The 18,839-nt window shown below is 40.6% G+C and overlaps 1 protein-coding gene across 1 annotated transcript; it reads left to right on the forward strand.

Annotated features, from left to right (window-relative positions):
• Nucleotides 1-3,875: 3,875 nt before the first annotated feature.
• Nucleotides 3,876-17,995, forward strand: LOC114922586 (vomeronasal type-2 receptor 26-like). The gene is made up of 7 exons (XM_029284218.1): nt 3,876-4,019; nt 9,151-9,281; nt 10,901-11,192; nt 11,664-12,500; nt 13,585-13,803; nt 16,286-16,343; nt 17,091-17,995. Exons 1-7 carry the CDS (start codon nt 3,876-3,878, stop codon nt 17,993-17,995), a joined length of 2,586 nt encoding a protein of 861 aa, XP_029140051.1.
• The last annotated feature ends 844 nt before the right edge of the window (nt 17,996-18,839 follow it).

The raw sequence follows: 18,839 nt of genomic DNA on the forward strand, positions 1-18,839 counted from the left end.
GAAACATGGTAGCTATTTGGTGAAAACTTGTTTTGCATGTAACACTTTCCAACTGTGATTTGTGTCAATCCCCAAAGGATTGGGGTTGTGAAGAATTCCTGCTAGAAACCCAGTGTTATGGTTCCAATAGATGAAACCCATCAAAAGAAATTCAAGGCAAAATTTTTCCTTAAAGAACATTTTATTCAGGAAGCAAAGTATCAGCACTACATAGTCGAACCCAAAAACTAATTTCCCTTCCTCCAGATATAAAGTAACAAAGTGCAATTCCCACCCCCAATAAGCTGTCATAAATCACATTCTCCAATTAGCCTAAAAGGCGGGCTTTCTCCCCAGCTCCTCAGCCTGCCAAAATGTTATCAGTTCATCCTTGGGTTCCCACAAAGCAGCATTATTATTATGGCTAGCTGAGCTAGAGCTTTCATCCCAACCTCCCCCTTCTGCACCTGATTTCTAAATACCAGAAAAAAGTATGTTAAAAGTAAAGAGAAAATGGCTGCAATTTACATCAGTTGTCAGAGCGGGAACATCCAATGTTTACAGCATTGACACTCAGAATGCCATAAGAGCAAGCAACAATGATTTCTATTGACCATTCCTGTTCAGTTGGATCTTCATGATTCTTTGTTTTATAAATGCTGTAGCTCAATGTCACAAATCTTCCTTTCCAGGCTAGATTCCAGTTCCAATGTCCAGGATCCAAGGAGTGCCACTGGCTTGAATCCCTCAGAAGCTGTTCCTAGTTTCTAGTAGACTATGGTGAACAATTTATTTTGAAGACATTCTGAACATAGAAATAGGAATATGAAATGGAAATAGGAATGTGGAAATGAATTAATGAAGCATGTCTATTGAATAAGCCATCTCAACCATTTGTCTTTTCTCTTTTAGAAGCCTCCCTTTGCCAGGTGTGGCATGAAGAGGTGCCATGCAGGAGAGAGGAGAAATGTTCCAGAGGGCGAGCAGGTTTGCTGCTACCAATGTGCCCCTTGTCCAGAAGGGACCATTTCTAATCAGACAGGTAGAGCAGACTTCAAATGTAGATCTTCTGGAATCTAGGAAGCCATTCAGTTGATAAAAAATATTTGTTGTTGTCACTTTCAGTAAGATTGAGGCGTGCTTCAAAGCATTAATTGTTTTCAGAAGAATCCCTCAGTTTATTGACCTAAACTGTCATTCCCCCACAGGCCATCTTTCCTACTCCTAATTAATTTAATGCAGGTCAAAATTTACAGGTTCCCTACTAATCTTTCCATGCCTATTTTCACATTGGATTGGGGAAGCCAATTTCCAATCTTTTTCTGAATGAGTGGGGTGTGTGATTCATGCTTTAATCTTTTTTACAGTTTGCTTCTTCTTTCGACATTATCAATCAGCCAGGAAATAGGCCTGCAAGAGAAAGAGATCCATCTATGTATGTCTGCTAACTCTTTCCTTCAAAAAAATGTCTGAATGAGTTGATCTCAAATACAGAGCATAGTAGTTGAGCCATAGATAAGCAACAGATAATGGTCACAGAAACAGAATAGCAAGAATACTGATTTATTTGTCTTCTGGGGATTCTTGTGTAAAGTGTGGGGAAAAAAACCGCTATCTCTCCTGACAATGAAAGCCACAGTTGTCATGAATGTGCCCAGTGAGTGAAGAGAGACATTTTTTTCTGCAGCACACTGACAGGTGAGCTGGAGCTAAACAAACTCTTGTTTCTGACTTACCTATCCCCACAGTCATCATGAATATAGAATGAGTTACTCTTTTTGATGCCACATAAAATATGCAATAGAACATTCCATCACTTACTTTGGTGATTTGCCCACAGAAGAAAGCGAAGCACCTGATAATGCTCATGGCAGATTCTTGATTTTAGATGCAGCCCACTGTGACCCTTGCCCAGAAGATCAATATACCAACAAGAACACTGATCACTGCATTGACAAGAAGATCCACTTCCTTGCCTATCAAGAGACCCTGGGATACATTTTAATTTTTCTTGCTCTTTCTCTCTTTGTGAGCACATCTGCAGTCCTGGTGATTTTCCTTAAACATCATAACACACCGATTGTCAAGGCCAACAACAGAGATCTCACCTACATCCTCCTGGTCTCCCTCCTGCTCTGCTTCCTCTGTTCCTTCCTCTTCATTGGTCAACCAGGGAAGATCACCTGTCTCTTCCGACAAACTGCCTTTGCCATTCTCTTTTCCTTTGCTGTTTCCTCTGTCTTAGCAAAAACTGTCATGGTGGTTCTGGCCTTCATGGCTACCAAGCCAGGGAACAGGACAAGGAAACTCTTAGGAAAACCACTGACCAATTCCATTGTTTTAGCCTGTCCCCTAGTCCAAGCAATTCTTTGTGTCATCTGGCTGGTGACATCTCCCCCATATCCTAACTTGGACTTCCACTCCTTGGTAGGAGAGGCCATCTTGGAATGTAATGAAGGCTCAGCTTCAATGTTTTATGCTGTCCTCGCCTACTTAGGTTTCCTGGCCCTCATCAGTTTCACAGTAGCCTTTCTGGCCAGAAAATTGCCCGACAGCTTTAATGAAGCCAAGTTCATTACTTTTAGCATGCTTGTCTTTTGCAGTGTTTGGATCACATTCCTCCCTACCTACCTGAGCACCAAAGGGAAGTCCATGGTGGCTGTGGAGATCTTCTCCATCTTGGCCTCTGCGACTGGTCTCTTGGTTTGTATCTTTTCCCCCAAATGCTACATTATCCTATTGAGACCCAATCTTAACTGTAAAGAAAATTTAATAAGAAACAAGAATCTCTAAATAATTCAGGAGATCCCCACATTTTCACTTATCTTTGAGACATGTTTAGAATAAAATATTTTTTAAAAATGATGAAATGAAGGAGGAACATATCCATTTGATAATATCTTGGTCCCAATATACCAGTTGTCAGCAACAATCATCCAACCTTTTATTTTCCATGGCTTCTAACTGATACCAGTGAGGACCAATGACCTGCAAAGAAATAAGTTTTGGTGTTAAAGATGTGTGTATTATTCCACAATCTCCTTAGGCTTTGTAGGATTCCCTATTCTGTTCATTTGGCTTTTTTGAATCCCCCATTAATCCATTTCTGCTATGCTACCTCATCAATAGGGTGGAGTTTCCTGGGAGGGAAGAGCATAGCATGTTAGCTGGATTGTAATCATCTATTGTGCCCTATCATCTCTTGGAGATCCTCAGTAAGTCATTGACCTAATTTGATCTATTGTGTTTCCATGAAAGTAAGACACTCTCTTACTTTCTTTTGGGCTCTGAAGTAAGCACAGTGTTTTACTTTTAGAGAGGGCTTACTTTTTGCCAGTACCGGCACCAGTAGGCTGCGAGCATGCAGGGGTGGGGCGGAGCCTGTGCATGGGGTAGAGAAGCAACACGGTGGCGCTAGCATGGTGGCAGAACAGTTGCTTCCCTCCCCCTGCCAGACACCTACCGAAGCCACACCGGGTAAGGTTGCTGCGCCCGCCACCGCCTCGATGTCCTCACCTCCCCCAAACATTTTTTTTTACTAACCTGCCTTTCAGCTGCATTCTGTTTCTCCATTCATTTCTCAGCCTTCACCGTGTGTTTGTGGGACTATTGGTAAAAAAAAAGTTTCATCAGACTTTCTAACTTCTCACAAGATCTCAAGTTAGAAAGTCTGATGGAACTTTTTTTTTTTACCGATAGTCCCACAAACCCACGACAAAGGCTGAGAAGCAAACAGAGAAATGAAAAGCAGGTGAAAGGCAGGTTAGTAAAAAATGCTTGGGGGGGCGAGGGAATCTGGGCGGAGGCGAGCGTGGCAACCTTACTCTGTATGGTGGTGGGAGGGTGGGGTGCATGCCCTTCCCATGACATGCCAGCCCCTGCAGCCCGGGGTGGCCATGTTGGGCAGCGGTGGGAAGGCTGACCAAAGCAGCAGGTGGAGTGCCAGAGGCTCGGGGAGGGAGGCTGCTGAAGTGGGCAGTTGGGCCACTAGCAAGAGCAACGCGGATGAGTGGAAAGTGGCCTCAGAACAAGTGGGGGAGGTAAGGAAAGAAATCCTCACTCCCCCCAGAAATTGCCTTTCTTTCTTTACCTGACTCCCAGCCCCATGCCATTTCTCTTTCGCGATTCGCAGCCGCCGCGTGCAAGGAAACAAACGAAGGTGGGTTTTTTTGGGGAAAAAAAGATCCATCAATTCCAACTTCACAATCTTTTAGTATAATGCATCCCCCCTCCCCCATCGGCTTCAGCTCATCACAGAGGCCGTCTGTGCAGGGCCTTAAGTATGGCTTACTTTCGGGGGAGGGCTTATATCAGGCCCACCCCTAAAAATCAACTGCGGCTTACTTTTGGGGACAGGTTTACTTTTGGGAAAACACGGTATGTCCTACATCAGAATTGAATTTCATTCATGATTATGTTTTCAGCAAGGTCACCCAATGCATGATGATCATCCTAGCTTTTCAGCTAAAGCCAGCAGGCACCTCTCAAAATGAAAGTCAATGTAGATAAATGTAAGGGTTTATGCTTAGGCAAGAAAAACCAACTGTATAGGTATAAACCAGACATGTCAAACACAAGGCCCGGGGGCCGGATGCGGCCCGTGAAGTGGTTTCATGTGGCTCGCGAAGCCATCCTGGAAACAGTGAGGGAATGGCCCCCGCTGTCTTGGCCCTGGCCCAGGCCCAGCTGGGAGCCAATGTACAATTTTGTGGTGGCCATCTATGCTGAAACGCATTCAGTCTTAGCTCCATAAGCCCCCCCCCCCCGTGCATGGCCTGAGAGGAACAGTGAGGCTCCTCCAGTGGACCATGCCTTGGCACTTGCCCCGGTCCCACCCCCTTCTGCCAGAGACCCTCAGATCTGTCCCACTCCTGCCCAGGCCCCCACAGGCATCCTTGACGCGAACGATGTAGAGCTGGCCACACCCACCCAGTAGGCCACACCCACTCCATCTTCGCCCACCCAGTAGGCTGCACCCACTCTCACCACACCCACCCAGCCCCCCCAGGGCAACCACAATGCTGATGCAGCCCTCAGTGAAATTGAGTTTGACACCCCTGGTATAGACTATGTGAAACTTGACTTAATGCTAGTAATTGTGAGAGGGATCTTGGAGTTCTAGTGGACTATCACTTAAAAATGAGCCAACACTATGCAGCAGCATCCAAAAAAGCCAATGCAATCCTAGACTGAATTAATAGAAAGATAGAATCAAGATCACATGAAGCTGTAGTACCGCTTTACAAAGCCTTAGTAAGACCACACTTGGAATACTGCATCCTGTTCTGGTCACCACAATATAAAAAGATGTTGAGACTCTAGAAAGAGTGCAGAGAAGAGCAACAAGAATGATTAGGGGACTGGAGGCTAAAGCATACAAAGACCGGTTACAGAAATTGGGTATATCTAGTATATCTATCTATCTAATCTATCTGGTATATCTGTCTAATTAAAAGAAGGATTAGGGGTGACATGATATCACTGTTCCAAAATTTGAGGGGCTCTTACAAAGATGACGGAATCAAACTATTTTCCAAAGTACCAAAAGGCCAGACAAGAAACAATGGATGGAAACTAATCAAGCAGAGAAGCAACTAGAACTAAGGAGAAATTTCCGAACAGTGAGAGCAATCAAACAGTGGAATAGTTTGCCTTCAGAAGTTATGGGTGTTCCATCACTGGAAACTTTCAAAAAGAGACTGGACAGCCATTTGAAATGGTATAGGGTCTCCCTGAAAAAAAATGGCTTCCTGAAGCACCCTGAAAATCAGGGTTGGGCTCAATCTCTCCCCTCCAATCAACATTAACTGAAACCAAGTTCAGAGAATGGAGAGAATCACATAACACCATGCACTAATTTTTATTACTCCAGATAGTCCAGAGGTTTACCATGGGTAATAGTGACCTTTCCACACCAGTTGATAATTCTAAAGATATATTTCATACAACAAAGACAGGAGACAAACTTCTCTGGATCCACCTAGTTGTTAGACAATATTTGTGTAGATTTTACATTAGTCTACTATCTCGAGAGAACCTCCAGCTATTTATAAAATCTATTGGAGAAGTGAGTTTCTAATTTTGTTCCCTGTCATGTGGATATATATTAAATAAACCTTCCATCCAAACATTGGTATTATTGCTTGCAATTACTAGACTGCAAATGATTGTCATGTGCCACCATGCCACATTAGCACTAGTATTATCTGAAGAAACTAGGGGCACAGCCCAAACTCCAAATTGTTTATAGGTGCTCAGTTTCAGGTAGTTCAAATATGCACCACCTTTGAGTGTCACGTCCATCTACTTTGTGGATCAGCAAATAGAGACATAAACATGTCTTTTCCTTTCTGGTGTGCAACCAAAGGTTAGTGGTAAGTGGGTAGGAATAGAATAGAATAGAATAGAATAGAATAGAATAGAATAGAATAGAATAGAATAGAATAGAATAGAATAGAATAGACATACCCAATTCCACCAACCATTCTGTCAAACCTACAAAACTATGTTGGCTACAGCCATCTTTCTTCGTTTTTTGGCTTGCCACAGCTAAGGGGGAGGGAAGATGCATTCTTCTAGTTCAGTCATAACAAAAACTTTCTTGTGGGAACCCAGGTCAAATAGCTCAAGTGTTTCAGGGGCTAGAACAACCGTTATAGAGCCCACCAAAGGTGTTGATTGGAAAATGTGATTTATTACATATTTAGTGGGTGGGAAGTTTAAATTTTACTTTGTAACTTTTTTGGGGGGGGGACTTCAAGTCTTGGTTTCACCTATGTTCATGCTGATATTATGTAGCCATTACAATTTGTTCTTTGAGGAAATCAATTGCCCCAGAGTTCTTATTTCTACTGGTCTCATCTATAAGAACCATGACACATTCTTTGCAAGGAGAAATGCTTTTCCTTTCAAGAATAGAATAGAATAGAATAGAATAGAATAGAATAGAATAGAATAGAATAGAATAGAATAGAATAGAATAGAATATAGAATATAGAATATAGAATATAGAATATAGAATATAGAATAGAATAGAATAGAATAGAATAGAATAGAATAGAATAGAATAGAATAGAATAGACCCTGGGGTCTTATACTCCAGCCCCCTGCTCAAGCAGGAGAACCTACACCATCTCGGACAGGTGATTGTCTAGACTTTTCTTAAAAATCTCCAGTGATGAAGTGCCCATGATTTCTGAGGGTAAGCTGTTCCACTGGTTGATTGTCCTCACTGTCAGGAAGTTTCTCCTTAATTCCAGGTTGTTTCTCTCCTTGATCAGTTTCCAACCATTGTTTCTCTTCCTTCTCTCTGGTGAACAACCTGACCCCTTCTGCCTTGTGGCAGCCCCTCAGATACTGGAATACTGCTATCAAGTCTCCCCTATTCCTTCTTTTCTTTAAACTATCCAAACCCAAGTCCCGCAGCTGTTCTTCATATGTTTTAGCCTCCAGGCCTTTGATCATTTTAGTTGCTCTACTCTGAACTTTTTCCAAGGTCTCAACATCTTTTTTGTAGTATGGTGACCAAAATTGGCTGCAGTATTCCAGATGTGGTCTTACTAGAGCTTTGTAATGTGGTACTAGTACTTCGCATGATCTTGATTCTATGCCTCTGTTTATACAACCCAGGATTGTATTAGCTTTTTTGGTTGCTGCTGCACACTGCTGGCTCATAGTCCAGTGATCATCCACTAGGACTCCAAGGTCCCTCTCACAGTTACTGTTTTTAAGCCAGGTCTCACCCAACCTGTATTCATACCTTTGATTTTTCCTGCCTAAGTGTAAGACTTTGATTTTCTCCACACTGAAACTCATTTTGTTGGATAGGACCCATTGTTTGAGTTTGTCAAGATCTTTTTGGATCCTAAGTTTGTCTTCTGGGGTGTTGGCTACTCTTGACAGCTTGGTGTCATCTGCAAATTTGATGAGTTCCCGTTCAATTCCTTCATGTAAATCATTAATGAAGATATTGAAGAGTACTGGGCCTAAGACGGAACCTTGTGGTACCCCACTGCTTACTTCTCGCCATGTGGATGTAGTGCCGTTGAGGACTACTTGTTGAGTATAGTTTGTCAGCCAGCTACAGATCCATCTGGTGGTGATGTTGTGTATTCCACCTTTTTCTAGCTTGCCAATTAGGTTGTGGTCCACTTTGTCAAATGCCTTACTGTAATCTAAGTATACTACGTCCATTGCGTTTCACTGGTCTACTAGTTTAGTCACTTTATTGAAAAATGAGATAAGATTGTTTTGGCATGATCTGTTTTTAACAAACCCGTGCTGGCTGCTAGTTATGACTTTGTTTGCTTCTAGTTGTTCACAGATCTGTTTTTTATTATCTTTTCTAGGATCTTCCCAGGTATTGATGTTAAACTATTTGATCTGTAGTTTCCTGGATCCATTTTCCCCCCTTTCTTGAAGATGGGTACCACATCACCCCTTTTCCAGTCCTCGGGTACTTCCCTGGTGCTCCAGGATTTATGAAAGATGTGGTGCAATGGTTCTGATGTAACATCTGCCAGCTCCTTCAGAACCCTGGGGTGTAGTCTGTCAGGTCACAGTGATTTGTATTCATCAAGGTTGGATAGGTGTTCCTTACCATTTTCTTGCTTATTTGGATTTTTGTTTCTAGTATGTCTTTTGCAGTGTTTTTTTGGGTGTGTGTGTGTATGTTGGACTATGGTTTCTTTTTGTGTGAAGACTAATTATCAGAAGAACAATAATTTTTAATATCCTCTCTGGATTTCTACCCACAAAGTCTTCCATTATAAAACCTGCTTTAAAAATATGCTTTGAATTCTCCCTGTGGGGGCAGGACAAGACACCTACCTTGTTTTGTAAAGAAAAAACACACCTGGGTTTATTGAGATTCAGCTGCCTTAGTTTTCTCTTTGGTCACAGCCCAAACACAGGGAAGAGGAAGCATGACTGATATAAATTTGCCTTGGATATTCAAGTGACGTGGCTTATCTCTATTGTGTTAAAGTGCTAGTGAGATTTTCAAGTGTTACCTGCAATTCAGCTTCTGAACAAATCTTGATTTCTGATCTAGGAGGGAAGGTGACAAGAATGATTGGGCTGCCTCTCCTACTGCTGCTGCTCTTCTGGTTCCTGCCTCCAATTACTGCTAAGAGGATGCAAACTATATGTGTTTTCATAAACCCTTTACAGATTCAGGATCAATGGGAATATTACAGGCCTGGTGATCTGATTATTGGTGGGAATTTACCTCTGGCAACCATTTCTTCTGCAAGCATCCCAGACTTTCAAAAAGACCCATTCCTTCTTACTTATCGAATGTTGTAAGTTTCACTTGTGGGTGGTGGTAAGATGATTGATTTATTTTGTATTCAGGGATTCTTTTCAGAAATACGTGTTCTGGGGATGGTTGCAATGCCCTAGCCTAGTTGAAATCTTTTTTCTTTTTTCAATAAAGAGGCAAGCTCATAAAATAGGCTAGAATTCCTAGTCTTTCCAGCATTCTTCATCAGGAAGATGATAAATAATCAATTTGATAAACAACATCAAATATAAGGAGGGAGAACCCCTTGAAAACTGTGTTGCTGTCATGAAGAAGTTGACTGGTAATATTAATTTTGACAGAAAGTCACAGTGGAAAATTCAACCAAGTCACCCAGAGTCACTTGGTTGATTTGGGTGATGTAGAAGAAAGAGCAGCAGAACCTGAGAGTGGAATCAAAAGAGGAATCAGCCTAGAGTTTTTACATAGTCACAAATGGACTAGAGTCCAGCTGCTCTTGAATTTTTGTGACCCTTATCTAGTGCCAAAATAGTGCTGTTAGTTTAATAGATTTCTATGCATAGATTTTTATGCATAGACAGAGTAGTAATAAATCAGTTTTATTCATGTATGGTCTTGGTTGTCCCAAATATGCTTTTTCAAGCGGATTTTTATTTATTTTTCTTTGAAGACATTTTGCTTCTCATCCAAGAAGCTTCTTCAGCTCTGACTGGATGGTGTGGAAATGGAAGGATTCATATTTTTTGCAGACCGCTGGTCATTTGCATTCTTTCAGAGAGTTCTTGAGGCCACTTGGAGGTTTAGCTGTGTTCTCAAGATCACCTGAGTAGTGCAAATGGGTGTGGAGCCTTCTTGGCTGCAGGATATCTTCTGCCCTGTGTCCCTTCACTGTTGAAGACAGGCACAGTCTGTTGGGGATCCTGCAGGCAAGAAGGCTCCACAAACATTTGCACTACTCAGATGACCCCGAGAGAAAGGTAAACCTCCAAGTGGCCTTAACGACTCCCTAAAAGAATGCAAAGGACCAGCTGTCTGCAAGGAATATAAATCCTGCCATTTCCCCACCATTCAGTCAGAGCTGAAGAAGCTTTTTGGATGAGAAGCAAAATGTCTACAAAGAAAAACAAGAAAGTCCAGGTGCCTCTTAAAAAAGCACCTTTGGGGCAATCATGACCTGGATGACTGAGCATCTCCATAAACTTGTAGTCTTCATCTTTCTCCCCTGACAGGTAGCTATGGAAATTGAATAAACAAAAGCTCAATACTTTTCCATTGTGCGATACTGAAAAAAAAAGTTTTAGAATTTGCAATGCTTATGAATAATGGCCTTCAGTAAGTCTTGTGCTCATCAGTGGTTACCAGACCTGAAAAAAACTGCTCCAAGAGTGAATCAAATTGATTAGAGGAGCAATTGGGAGGCATTATAACCACTGTAGCAAAATGAAGAAGGGAGGAATGATAGAGGGGTATAAAATGATCCATGGTATGCATAGAAAGACTTTTCTTCCTTCTCTCAAAGCCATCCAAATTTAACCAAGGAAGATCCTTTAAAAACAACATGGGAGTTTCTGCTCCAATGAACACTTTAAAAAATGCAAGGAAAACTCCAACACAAGCTTTCCTGTAATTTTCACCACTGTTTTTTTTTTCTAATTACAGACATGAATCCAAGAGCTACCAGCAGTTCCTAGTCTTGATGTTTGCAGTTGCAGAAGTCAACAAAGGTCTGGTTCTCCTCCCAAACATCACTCTTGGCTTCAACATTTATAGCAATTTCCAGGTTGAGAGGAAGATTTTCCTAATCAGCTTCTTTCTGCTCTCCTCACAAAACCAAATGGTTCCAGGTTATAAATGTGATCAGAAGGACATTCTGCTTTCTGTTATTGGAGGTTTCAATTCCAAATCCTCAAGGCAGATGGCTTCCATCTTCAGCATCTTCAAGGTCCCACAGGTAAGGAAGCTCCACTGGAGAAAGTATAGAGTAGACAAATATCGGAAGCACATACAGAAAACTTAGAGCTTCCGGGGGCACATCAAAGGGTATGTGATTTAGAAAATCCATGCTGTAGTTGAATTCATTTTTGTAGTTTATGTATAAAGGCGTTTTTACCTAACTACAAATAGAGAGATAAGATAATGCTGAAATGTTGTACTTGCCAAGTGGAATTCCTTCCTAACTTATTTTTCTTAAAAGGATAGCCACACTTTCTGCATACTTTATTCCATGTATCAGATTGATGAGTTGTTCCCATATCTCAGCTAAGCAATATATGTGGCCCTTCATAAGAAGAAAGAGAAGTTTAAGCTTGTCAGTCAAAGTGAGCTACCTTAATTGAAGAGGCAAGAAACTATACAATTGTGACCTGTAAAGTCATCATAAAACTTGACTTTGTCTTTGAAAAATGAATCTCACTTTCTCTAGCTTGGTGCTGATTTTGATTTCACTCAGATAGACAGAAAAGTTTATCCTTCCTTCTTCCGGATTAACCCCAATGAATTTCATCAGTACGTGGGTTTACTCCAGCTGCTCCTGTATTTCCAGTGGAACTGGGTTGGGCTGGTAGCCCCTGAAGATGACAGTGGAGACCATTTCATCTCATCTCTGATGCCAATGCTTGAGGAGAAGGAGATCTGCCTAGCTTTCACTGAAATGTTGAAATCAGATAATATTTATAATACAGTGACAAAATTACTTCGTATTTTCCCAACTTGGTCTAAAACTGAAGTGGTTATTCTCTTTGGTGATTCTAATAGTATTACTAGTGTACAGGTGGCTCTGTATACTCAAGAAAAATTGAGACACACACCATTTTGGAAAGTTTGGATCTTAACTTCTCATTGGAAACTTAGTGTAGTGGGATCTCGAGACATATTGCAAGTTATAAAGCCTTTCCATGGGGCTTTACATTTTAGGGGCCATACCGAGGATGTCCCAGAATTTAGCCATTTTCTCCTGTCTTTAGACCCTTTGAATCCACAAAGGGATGTTTTTCTCCCACTATGGTGGGAAATGGTCTTCGGTTGCAAGATTCACAAAGCAGGCAATATCCCTCCAAAGGGTGAAAAACAATGTACAGGAAAAGAGAATTTACACAATCTGCCAAATTATATTTTTGAAACAAGAATGACAGATGAAAGTTACAACATCTACAATGCCATATTTGCTGCAGCACATGCATTACACAGAATGTATGGATCAGGAGCACGACCAACCATGACAAGACTTAGAAAGAGAATCTCAAATGTCCAGTCATGGCAGGTAATCACTGTGACTTTTTGTCCATTCCACAGATCCTTAAAGAGAAAGCTACCCACATGTACAGTATTTCTTTAAATACTGATTAAAAGTCTGCATGCTGCCATATCAAAGCTTTTGAAAGGATATTAACACAGCAATTGTTAAATTGTCATGAAGAGAAAGCTCAGGGGAGACATGATAGCAGTCTACCAAAAGGGCTGTCACAATGAAAAGGGGATTAATTTATTTTCCTTTGCAACTGAGGCAGGACAAGAAGCAATAGGTGGATGCTTATCAGAGGGAGATTCAACCTGGAGGAATTTCTGGGCAGTGAGAACAATTAATCAATGGAACAGGAAGTTGCATCACTTGAGGATTTCAAAAAAGATTGGAAAACCATTTGTCCAGAAATGGACTTCTGCCTTGGGCAAAGGTTGGACTACAAGATCTCCAACATCCATTCCAGCCCTATGATACTATGATTGATTTGTCAACTTGAGCCCACAGCAGGACCCAAATATTCTTCATCTGAAACACGTCAGACTTTTTTCCATTAATGGCTAAACATTGGGCCTCTCTGGACAGTGAATTGATAAAGCTGGGCCGCACTTCCTTCCACATGGCTCCACTTCACCAGACCTGGCTCCTGCATTTTGCTTTGTTTAATTATCAGCAAGAGAAAACCAGTGGTATCTTATAGTGTTGTGATGCTAAATATTTAATCATTCCTAAAATGTGTTTGTCATTTACAAGACATTGGGCCAAAGTAAATATTCTGATTCTGATTTAAAAATGCATGTAACCAAGGATCACAGAAGCAAAACTGTATAATGAAATTTGGAATGTGGCATTAAATTCTTGTAGGTATCATTCTGGTAAAAGTAGGGTTGAAAAAACAATGATACATTTTGTAATATTGAGGAAGGAATCACATATTTGGTGTTACTTCGATTGCTTTGATCTCCACCAAGGGAACTCTACAAGCTTCTCAAACATACACACATCTCTTTAAGATGATGGCCATCATAGAATAAAATAAGCCATGATGTCTTATTTGTGGCTTTCAGCCAAGTACTCCAATCTCTGAAGGCCTCCTTTCTTTCAGATTCTTTCCAGTTTGAGGAACGTCCAGTTCAACAACAGTGCTGGAGAAGAAGTCTTCTTCTCAGAAAATGGACTGGGATCTGCTCGTTATGATCTTTTCAACTGGCTTTTCCTCCCGAATCAATCTTTTGTCCCTGTGAAAGTTGGAGAGATAGATCCTAGGGCTCCCCCAGGTCAAGGTTTCAGCATTAACTCTGAACAAATCATTTTAGCTACAAAGGTGAGTTGGAAACAAATGTTGTAAAATCCAGGAAAGATGCATTATCTCATGGGGATGAAGAACACATTTCTAACAGGAAATCAGATTACTAAATCTGAAAATATGAGAGCCATTTTGTAAAAATCTGCTTTTCATGCAACACATTAGAGGTCTGATTTGTGGCACGACCACTAAAGGTTTGAATTGGGAAAAAATCTGCTGTAAACTTAGGATGCAATTAGAACAGGCAACAGTGATTTGCATGGACCATTCTCATTCAGTTGGATCCTTATAATTCTCTGTCTTAGATACACTGTACCTCATGCCAATACAGTTCTAGGCTGCAGTAACAGAGGAAGAGAATCAAGATCACGTGAAGTATTAATACCACTTTACAAGGCCTTGGTAAGGCCACACTTGGAATACTGCATCCAGTTTTGGTCACCACGATGTAAAAAGATGTTAAGACTCTAGAAAGAGTACAGAGAAGAGCAACAAAGATGATCAGGGGACTGGAGGCTAAAACATATAAAGAACGGTTGCTGGAATTGGGTATGTCTAGTTTAATGAAAAGAAGGACTAGCGGTGACATGATAGCAGTCGTCCAATATCTCAGGGGTTGCCACAAAGAAGAGGGAGTCAAGCTATTCTCCAAAGCACCTGAAGGCAGGATAAGAAGAAACAGATGGAAACTAACCAAAGAGAGAAGCAACCTAGAACTAAGGAGTAATTTCCTGACAGTTAGAACAATTAATCAGTGGAATGACTTGCCTCCAGAAGTTGTGAATGCTCCAACCCTGGACATTTTTAAGAAGAGACTGGACAACCATTTGTCTGAAATCATATAGGGTTTCCTGCCTGAGCAGAGGGTTGGACTAGAAGACCTCCAAGGTCCCTTCCAATTTTGTTATTCTATTCTGTTCTGTTCTTTCTTTTTTTTTAAAAAAAAGTTTTTTTATTAATAAAACAGTTAAAACAAAAAAGGACATAACGTGACGTTCCAGTATATATAATCCTAACAATTTTTTCCTTGTCATACATATAATTCCTAATCTCTATATACACATATTTTCCTATATAATACAGTCTGAAATTTGTTTTTCTATATACTAGCATACAGTTTTATATACCACAAACTTAACACTAACTTAAAACCCGAACAGTTCTCCTTGACTCGTACAAGCAATAAAATTTGTCCCAGATTTCAAAATATTCTGATTCTGTCTTGTCCTTTAATTCCATAGTAAGCCTATCCATATCAGCACACGATAAGATTTTATATAGAATCTCTTCTTCTGTTGGAATTTCTTTGTTTCTCCAGTTTTGTGCGTAGGCCAATCTAGCAGCTGTGAAAATATGTATCATCAAGTGAAGTGCCCCTTTATCGTATTTCTGCGTGATAATACCTAGTAAGAAGAGTTCTGGTTTTAGCTCTACCTCTGTAATCAGTATTTCTTCTAGCCATTTTTTAACCTTGTTCCAAAAGTCACGGGCTTTTGAGCATTCCCACCACATATGATAATATGTCCCTCTTGCCAATTTACATTTCCAGCATGTAGGAGAAATATTTGGGCCCATTTTAGCTAGTCTTGTGGGTGGGAAATGCCATCTATAAAACATTTTGTAAAGGTTTTCTTAGTAGGATGTGGCCAACGTGAGCTTCCTATTTCATGCCCATAGTTCTTGCCAGATATGCAGATCAAAGTTGAGATCAAAGTCCCTGCTCCACGATAGTGTTCTGTTCTTTCTTAATGTCACAAGCCTTCCTTTGTGTGCTGAAGTCCCAGTTCCAATCTCCAGCATCCATTGGTAGGTTGGAGTGTCACTGGCCTGAGTGTCCTAGTTGCCATTTTTGTGTTCTGGTAGACTCTGATGAATCATTTCTTTTGAAGAGATTCTGAACATAGAAATAGGAATGTGGAAATGAATAAATCAAGTATGTTCATTTTAGGCCATCTCAAGCATTTCCCTTTTCTCTCTTAGAAGGTGCCCTTTGCCAGGTGTGGCATAAAGAGGTGCCATTCAGGCGAGAGGAGACGTGTTCCAGAGGGCAAGCAGGTCTGCTGCTACCAATGTGATCCTTGTCCAGAAGGGACCATTTCTAATCATACAGGTAGAGCAGACTTCAAATATAGATCTTTCAGGATCAAGACACCATTTAGTAGATAAAAATATGTTTTATTATTGTTGTCATTTTTGGTAGGATTGAACTGCTTCAAACAGTCATATTTTTCAGCAGAATCTCTCAGTGAATGGATCTAAACTGCCGTTCCCCCACAGGTCACCCTTTCTCGTTCCTCACCAATTTAATACAGGATAGTTTCAGGGTACAATTTATGGGTGTCCCTACTAGCCTTTCTATGCTTATTCTCACATTTGATTGTGCTTTTCATTCATATTGTTATTCCCCCATTGGAAAACCAACTATGAATCTTTCCTCAAGATGTGGTGTGTGTTCTTCAAGCTTTAATTTTTATTAATTAATGTATGATTTTTCTGTCAGCACTATCAAACTCCCGTGAAATTTATATACCTCTTAGAGAAGGAAGATATCTTTATAGGTATGTCATTTAACCCCTCCCATTAAAAAATGTCTGAATGGGCAGATTTGATGTGAAAAGCAGAGTAGTATATACTTTTTTAAAAAATAAATAGGTTCATCTTCAGAGCTCTCAGTGCTATTCTGACTCTGGCTCTTTCTCTTTTGTCTCGTGTAGTCTATTTCCCTGTAAATAATTTTTAATCAAGAAAAGATGGGTGGCAAATAAATTTAATAAATAAATAAGTAAGTAAGTAAATAAATGAATGAATGAATAGAAACCTTTCCCTCTGACAATACTCAGTGTACAATTGTATTTCTTTCTCAAATTGTGATCTTTCTCAGCACACACCAAGAGTTAATGTACAAACTCAAAATGTCAGGATTCCTGGCTGACAAATCTATAAGTCTTTTGGGGGTTCCAGAATAAATTGGGAAAAAAGCAGTTGGCAATCTCTCTCATATTGAAATCCAAAGTAATTATGGAAGTGTCCAGTGACTGGAGGAAACTTTTTTCTCTATAGGAAACTGACCAGGTCAGCCAGATCCTTGTCTCTTGCTAACCTATCCCATGGTCATCATGAATGAAGGATGATTTGTTCTTTTTATGACAGTATAAGCTGGCCAGGGGGCCCTTCCATTATCTTCTTTTGGAACTGACCATTGCAGAAAGGAACCATCCATGTCACCCCCAGAGAAACTTGGGGGGGAGAGACCTTCTTCACTGCAGGTATATCTGGAATATTTATAGAATGACTTTTGATTTTAGATGCAGAACACTGTGACCCTTGCCCAGAAGATCAATACCCCAAGAAGGACAATGACCAGTGCAAAGCCAAGAAGGTCCATTTCCTAGCCTATGGAGAGAGTTTGGGATACACCATAGTTTTCCTCACTCTTTCTCTCTCCATGATCACATTGGCAGTCCTGGCAATTTTCCTTAAATACCGTGACACACCTATTGTCAAGGCCAACAATCGAGATCTCACCTACATCCTTCTAGTCTCCCTCCTGCTCTGTTTCCTCTGCTCCTTCCTCTTCATTGGTCAACCTATGAAGCTGACCTGTCTCTTCCGACAAACCACCTTTGCCATTCTTTTTTCCCTTGCGGTTTCTTCTGTGTTGGCAAAGACTGTCATGGTGGTTCTGGCCTTCATGGCCTCCAAGCCAGGGAACAGGGCAAGGAAACTCTTAGGAAAACCATTGACCAATTCCATTGTCTTAGGCTGTCCCCTGATCCAAGCAGTTCTTTGTGCCACCTGGCTGGGAACCTCTCCCCCATTTCCAAACTTGGACTTCCACTCACTGATTGGTGAGACCATCTTGGAATGTAATGAAGGCACACCTTCAATGTTTTTTATTGTCCTCGCGTACCTTGGCTTTTTGGCCCTCATCAGTTTCACAGTGGCCTTTTTATCTAGGAAATTGCCTGATAGTTTTAATGAAGCCAAGTTCATTACTTTTAGCATGCTAGTCTTTTGCAGTGTTTGGATCACCTTCCTTCCCAGTTATATGAGCACCAAAGGGAAGTCCATGGTGGTTGTGGAGATCTTCTCCATTTTGGCCTCTGGAACTGCTCTCTTGGTTTGTATCTTTTTTCCCAAATGCTACATTATCCTATTGAGGCCCAATCTGAATTGTAGAGAGAATATAATGAGGAATAAGAATCTCTGATTTATGTGGGGATTGGGAAATCTTATTTTGACTTTTGTATTTGATTTAATTTCTTTAAAATGTTCAAATAAAAGACAGGTTTGGAAATCAAGTGATGTGGCTAATTAGAAGGTATCTGTGGATCAGCAACAAACACCAATGTTTTTATTGTCCATTAATGTGTTGCATTAGTTTCACTGTTTGTCTTTTTGTTTGTTTTCATAGGATCCCTGAGGCTTTGTTGAGTTCCCCACTAGGGTTTTCATTCGATAAACTATTAGCATTTTTTCCTACAGTTTAAATGACCCACATTTTTACTGTCTCTTAAACTAATTGAGAAACATACTGTATTAATAAATAAGATGATGTGAAATGGATATTAATTGATATTTTTTGATGGTGCTTTTCTTATTATTTGTCATCCTTTCCAACTATTATGAAGAAGGAAGATGGATGGATGAAAGGAAGGAAGAATGGGCTAGTATAAATGGAATACTTTGTGACTCATTCACTATTGAACAGGGAGGAAGACAGAGTAATAATAATAATAATAATAAAGTTGGAAGGGACCTTGGAGGTCATCTAGTCCAACCCCCTGCTCAGGCAGGAAACCTTATACCATTTCAGACAAATGGCTGTCCAGTCTCTTCTTAAAAACTTCCATTGTTGGAGCATTCACCACTTCTGGAGGCAGGTTGTTCCACTGGTTAATTGTTCTAATTGTCAGGAAGTTTCTCCTTAGTTCTAGGTTGCTTCTCTCCTTGGTTAGTTTCCATCTGTTGCTTCTTGTCCTGCCTTCAGGCACCTTGGAAAATAGCTTGACTCCCTCTTCTTTGTGGCAGCCCCTGAGATATTGGAATACTGC

This window comes from Protobothrops mucrosquamatus, unplaced genomic scaffold (genome assembly GCF_001527695.2).
Source record: "Protobothrops mucrosquamatus isolate PMUCROS unplaced genomic scaffold, P.Mucros_1.0 scaffold445, whole genome shotgun sequence".
NCBI classification, from domain to species: domain Eukaryota; kingdom Metazoa; phylum Chordata; class Lepidosauria; order Squamata; family Viperidae; genus Protobothrops; species Protobothrops mucrosquamatus.